The sequence below is a fragment of the Dermacentor silvarum genome, chromosome 10, assembly GCF_013339745.2.
Source record: "Dermacentor silvarum isolate Dsil-2018 chromosome 10, BIME_Dsil_1.4, whole genome shotgun sequence".
In the NCBI taxonomy this organism is placed as follows: domain Eukaryota; kingdom Metazoa; phylum Arthropoda; class Arachnida; order Ixodida; family Ixodidae; genus Dermacentor; species Dermacentor silvarum.
In genome coordinates, this window is record NC_051163.1 from 28,700,617 (window position 1) to 28,707,082 (window position 6,466).

At 54.4% G+C, this 6,466-nt stretch overlaps 2 protein-coding genes across 2 annotated transcripts; one reads left to right on the plus strand and one right to left on the minus strand.

Moving 5' to 3' along the window:
- Window positions 1-2,313: 2,313 nt before the first annotated feature.
- LOC119431439 (WAS/WASL-interacting protein family member 2) lies at window positions 2,314-2,988 on the minus strand. The gene has a single exon (XM_037698927.1). The coding sequence runs from the start codon at window positions 2,986-2,988 to the stop codon at window positions 2,314-2,316; it is 675 nt and encodes a 224-aa protein (XP_037554855.1).
- Window positions 2,989-4,966: 1,978 nt separating this feature from the next.
- Window positions 4,967-6,175, plus strand: LOC119431440 (GILT-like protein 1). Its single transcript, XM_037698928.1, has 2 exons — window positions 4,967-4,972; window positions 5,591-6,175. The coding sequence occupies exons 1-2, from the start codon at window positions 4,967-4,969 to the stop codon at window positions 6,173-6,175; spliced, it is 591 nt and encodes a 196-aa protein (XP_037554856.1).
- The last annotated feature ends 291 nt before the right edge of the window (window positions 6,176-6,466 follow it).

The window sequence follows — 6,466 nt, forward strand, 5'->3', positions numbered from 1 at the left end:
CCTCCTATGTTTCCCGTAGTGGCCCAGATGGTGATGTCGTCGGCGTAACAGCGCATGCTGAACAACATCGACACCGCCACCTGTCGGGATGTGTGTCATGGCAATGTTAAAGAGAAGCGGCGGGGACAAACACAGCGCCTTGTGGTGTGCCCCGTGTTCCCATCTCAAACGGGCCGTACTCGGTCTCTTGTAGGCGTATAAAGGCCAAGCGGTCCGTTAAGAAATGTTTGATATAGTTGAACGTACGAGCGCCGCAGTTGGTCTCGCTAAGATGCTTTAGTATGACGGCGTGCTTAACATTATCAAAGGCACCCTTGAGATCGAGTGCCAGGACTATCTTGTCGTTATGTGGGTGTTCGGTGGGTTCGAGGATCTCGTGATGAAGCTGTAAAAAGGATGTCTTGTGCCGACTTTTGAGGTCGGAAACCGAACATGGTGTCTGCGAAAGTGTTCTTGCTCTCGAGTATTCCGAGAGGCGGTCACGGACCATCGTTTCCACGAGTTTCCCTACACATGAAGTGAGGGAAATGGGCCGGAGGTTGTCTATGTTTACCGATTCCCCGCCTTCGGGATAAAGGTTACCAATGATGTCTTCCAATCGGCTGGCAACGAAGTGTCCCCGGTCCAAATGGCGTTGATGTATTCGAGTAGGGTTCCGTATGCCCGATCTGAAAGGTTTGCCAATAGTTTGACTGTACTTATCTCTCCCAGGCGCCGTCCCCCTGCGCATTTGTGCAAGAGCCGCGTGAAGGTACGTGAAGCTGGAAAGGCTGATCCATTTCCGGATTATCGCAGCTGCATACGAATAATCCATCCCTCGTGGGTCTCGATCTGATTGAGGTATTGTGAGCGCAAAGCGTTCGCTAGCTGCTCCGTGTTTCCTTGAAAAGTTGTGTAGTGCGCGAGTGAGGTGTTCTGGGTTTCCGATCGTGTTTGTGTAGGGTCTATGAGACTCCTGAAGAGCCGCCAAGTGTTGCGGCTCGACATCTGTCTTGCTGCGCTGTTACATCTATCTACCCAGTTAGTGTCTGCGAGCTGGGCAGCGTACTCGGCTGCTTGCTGAGTAAGGTCAGAGATGCGAGCGCGGAGTTTACGATTGCGTTTCTGCCGCCGCCATCGTTTGGTTAGGCTGCGGCGAGCTTCCCAGAGGTTCATCAGGTGGTTATCCACGTCCGGTGCACGTCGTAAGCTGTATCTGCTTTTCGTGTGAACGGAGTGTTTGCACGAGTCCGTGTGCCCAAGTGGAGTAGTCTTGTTCCAAGAGAGAAGTTACGGGGAGGGCCTGGCGGAAAGCATTCCAGTCGGGAAGTTGGCTTGTGCAAAAGCGCGATGTAAGGGTCGAGTGTAAATGACAGTGTTCAGTATGCAGCGGTCGCTACGAGGGTGTCCTCGGTGTTGATCCAGTCTGCGTGTCGGATGTGTTCGTGAGGGTAAGGTCGGGCAGGTGTCCCGAGTGACGGAATTCCCTACACGTGTTGGGTGGACCGGGTCGGTTAGAAGAGTGATGCCCAGCGTAGATATAAGTCCCGCCAAATACGACCACGCGGCTCTTCCTTGCGATAGCCCCACATGGGACAGGGGGCGTTAAAATCGCCCACTATCATCAGGGGATCGCGACCCGCGATCCTTAGCGCTGCGCTAAAGATGTTAGAAAAAGTGACGTTTTTTAGTTTCGGGGGGCAGTATATATTAAGTATGTGTACGGGACTATTGTTCGCCGCAGGGGAAGGACAGAGACCATCACGTACGAATATTCCAGATTTAGGTCGAGATCTACCTCCTGCGCTGTGTAGCTTTATTGATAGGAGACAGGTGGACGGGTCTCGCTGAAAAAGCGTTAAAGCCGAGAGCTTAACGCAGCTCCGGTTTCTTGCAGCGCAAGGACTGCGGCGGGGGTTCGAGATTGTCAATGTACGCCCTTAAGTGGGCGCGTTTCGTCCTGTCTTTGAAACCCCGGCAATTCCACTGTACAAGAGAGAGAGCTTGCTGTCTTTGCGGGGGGCGCCGCCTCTAGGGGGGTTGGTTGGGAGGGGGCGCAGCCATGTTGATTTGAAGAGAGATTGCCTGGAGAGCCGGACCAGGTTCCGTCACCTGCAGCGGGAGCGATTCCGGCTCCTCCGAGAGTTCGGCTAGATCGATGGGTCAGGTGAATTTGATGGGCGGCTCGCGTCTTTGAGGCGTCCGTTCGGCGTAAAAAAGCGGGGTTTGACTCTAGCCATGTCTTAATTGTTGGTCGTCACGGCGGCCGTAACCGTGGCTGTGACTGCCTTGAGAAGGCTGTCTGGGATTTGGCCAAAATTGATATCTGAGTCGTCAATCGGCAAGGGCGTTTTCGAGGGCGGTGAAACGCAAGTCGGAGCTAGAGGGTGTCGGGTCCGCCGGCACCACTTGCATCGGTTCCGGAGCTACCTGTGCGGGGGGGCGGGGAGGACGAGCCGTTTCTAGCGCGTGAATTTTGGCGTTAAGTTGAGCATTCTGTGCCCGGAGAGTCTCGAGCTCGCGGCGGAGGTCCGCGACGTCAGAATTAAGGGGTGGATGAGGAGGAGGAAGCTTTGGTGGGGGAGAAGGTAGAGGAGTGCGGGGAGGCGGAGGAGGCCCGTCTCGGCTGCCTACCTTGGGCTGAGACGTATTCTTTGGTGCGCCAGACGGAGGGCCTGGAGAGCCGGGAAATCCCGTCTTGGAATGTAGGGACGTCTGGATCCCGTGACGCTTTCGGGGTAGTTGACCGAGGAGACTTGGGGGCACGCCAGGCAAGGTGCCCGCCGGTGGCGCTGGTCCGGTTGTGCCTTTCGTCGTCTTGTTGCTAGGCGTGGGAGCCTTTGAAGTGGTGACAGGACCCGAGGGCACTGCAGTCCGAGGTTGGGTTCGTTGACCGGTCGGGTTGCCCGGTTGTTGCAGCCGTCGGAATTTGGCTTTGCAGTCTTGTGAGCCCGTAAGATGACCGCCACCGCACACAATGCAGGAAGGAGTGCACTCGTGGGGCGCCATGTTGCCGTCTTCGAGGACTGCGACTGTTTCGCCGCAGTGTCCACAGCGATTGTCTTGAGGATTCGGGCATAAGTCTCGACGGTGACCGATGGTGCCGCATCGGAAACACGCGGGAATAGTCCGCTTATATTCCCGCACCACAGTCACCACACTGTTATAGTGCACGTAACGCGGTACTCTGTGCCCCACGAAGGTGAGCAGGGCAATCGTCGACTTCCCCAGCTTGCGGATGAAGGCTATCTCTCCTCCGCGCCACTGGACTTTAGATTTCAAGGTGGTAGAAGTTTCCTGCTCATGGACCGTAATAATCCCCTGCAGACTTCACCGTTGACTTTGGCGTGTCCGACCACCGGGATGGGGCCTTTGGAAGCATTAAGTGTAAATTCACGAGCGAGCGCGTTCGCCGCATTGACGTCTTGAGTGGTGGCAATGACGATATCTGGTCCCAGATGGGCAGACACTAAGAATGTCCGCCGAAGATGGATTACATAGGCAGAGAGCAAAGCACCAAGCTCACCGTCTGCAGGGCCGTCTTCAGGGAGATCGTCACTCTGGGCTTGATGACGATCGTGAAATCTTCTTGCGGAGTCGAGGCATAGCGGTGGGCCGCCATTTCTTCGACCCTGCTGCTTGCGAGAGCTGAGGGTTGGACCTTGCAGTATTCGGAGGCACAGAAACACCGCACTTATGGAGAGTCCGTTGACCACCGAGGCGTTCGGGCGTTGTGGCGTTACGAAGGGCACCAACGAGAAAAGGCCTTCATCCACTATCTTCTCTTTCGGAGTGGAAGGTTCAAGCGAAGACGGGGCTTCAGCGACGATTTCTGACCATGTCATCGTCTCGGCATCGTAGCCGCGCCAAGCAGAGGCCGCCATGGCGGCCGCGGAGAACGATGGAGACCGGCTCCGGGGTGTTAGGCCAGCTGGGTGAAGTGGCGAAGACAAAAATGGGCCTAAAAGGCCCGAAATTGGCCCACCTGGTCCAGAGTGGTATCTTCGGGGCCGGGGATGTTATCCGTCTAGTAGACGCAAAATTTCACGGGGTCCTTGGAATTTTCGGTAAACCAGAGGGAAATTGCCGGAGCCGATGTGAAGCGCGTCCGCTTGCTCCACGCTCGCAGCGTTCCTCCACTGTTGCCGCAGCCTCTGATATAATAGCCACACTTGATGAGCTCATTCGTCAAAGACGCGTAGCGCGGGCGATAAAAGACAGTAGTGTTCTTGAGGCTGCTGCCTTGGCGAATTACATGGACCCGTACTTTCCCCTTAGTCGATCAATCCTTATCGCCGCTAGCACCATGGGACCACTGCCAGGTGACTAACAACAAGCACTTGGTCGCATTCGGCAGGTGACTAATCGAAACTCAAGTTCCGTGAACACCACCGCACCGGTGCCCTCCTTCCTGTTCGGAGTTCCAGGAACTAGACCTGAGTGCCTATGTCGACGCCGGGTCGAGTTCAGCAATTCTTCATACTTGCTTGGTGTGCCCATCTTATCCGCACGCTGAAACAGTGGACATTCAGAAAGAAATTCTTCGGCGTACCACGCGAGCTCTCATACCTCCGCGTGGTTGTGACCTCCCGGGTGGCCTCACCCGTCAAGAGGAGAAATAGCTCCGAAGAGTTCGCGTTAGTGCGGCTGTCACACCGTCAATCCGCGCGCAGGGGGGATATATCGGCACCTCTTCTAGATGCCCGTACTGTCCTGCGGCACTACGGGAGGCAGACCTACAGCACTTGCTGTGGACGTGCCCTGGTCTGCAATCAGCTCGTCCAAGTAATCTGAGACGTGTGGGTCTCCACCCTAATCGGCCGCCAGACTTACACAAGGGATCTTTGGCCCTCATCATCGCTCCTTATTCGACTTTATGCAAGAGACAAAGCTTCACAATCTTGTGTAACACTTCCTTTTGATGCCGTAAGGCAAACTAACGCAATAAAAAAAAAAGCTAGAGCATGGCGCGACAAGAAGAGTGGACATGCCGGTGAGTAATATAGGACACACATGTGGACTGAGTGGCTCTCGACACCAGACAGTTCAACGTGTGGAGAAGTAGGTGGGGCAGTGATGCAGTTCAGCACAATACGGCACGCGTTTGCAGGGGCTGGTTACTTTTGTGACGATGGTACGTGCATACATGCATCCATGAATGCATGTATGCATGCATACATTCTTCTTCTTCTTTCTGGGGTTTTACGTGCCAAACCAGTTCTGATTATGAGGCACGCCGTAGTGGAGGGCTCCGGAATAATTTGACCACCTGGGTTCTTTAACGGCACTACAACGCATGCATACATACATACATACATACATACATACATACATACATACATACATACATACATACATACATACATGCATGCACGCACACATACATACATACATACATACAACATACATACATACATACATACATACATACATACATACATACATACATACATACATACATACATACATAATACATACATACATACACATCATACACATACATACATACATACATACATACATACTCTGTCACACCGTATAATAAGCGTGTGTTCTACCGATTGCCGTTTGACTATATTTCATTCGATTCCCCAATTTCATTTTGCCGTAGGTGAATGTGACCGTCCTGTACGAGCCGTACTGCAAGGACTGCTCGTGGTTCATCACCAAGCAGCTGGTGCCCGTGTACGGGCTTCTGCGCAAGCACCTCGTCGTCGAGATGGTGCCGTTCGGACGCACGCGCATGAAGGAACCGCAGGGCGCCGACACGACCGTGACCTTCACCTGCCGCCACGGGCAACCCGAGTGCCAGGCGAGCATGCTCCACGCATGCGCCATCGCTCTCTACCCGCACACCGACAAGCACTTGCCGTTCATAGCGTGCACGCTCAAGGGGTGGAAGCCCGAGAAGAACGTGCAGAAGTGCAGTAACGAGCACAAAATGGAGAGCAGCAAGATCGTCGGCTGCGCCTCGTCGGCACAGGGTAAGATTCTCCTGCAGAAGATGGGCTGGCGCACCATGTCCGTGCGACCACCCATCAACTACGTGCCCAGCGTGGTCATCGACGGCGGATTCAACAAGCGCTACCAGAAGAAGCTGCAGAAGCACTTCAAGGAGACCGTCTGTAAGCACTTCAAGCCGCCTGTGCCGGAACCGTGCCTGGTCAAGAAAAAGAAGGGCTGGTTCGGGCGCTGAAGTCTTCGTGCGACATCCGCCCTCCCCCATACCACCTCACCACCGACGTCCGTTTGTCCCCCATCTTCGGCTTGGCGATCAAACTTCGATAGTCTCTAGCAACAGTTGCCCCAAAGAGGCAGACGGCACGTCGTCCCCGCCCCATCTTCTGTTACCCTTTCGCACAGACTAGAGTAACATCGCAAACGGGCCTAAAAAAATTGACCTGTCGTGTTTGGGAAACAAGATTCGACCACGTTACCGCCTGTGAGACTGAATACCAAGGCCAGTAAGCCAGATGCTAAATTCGGA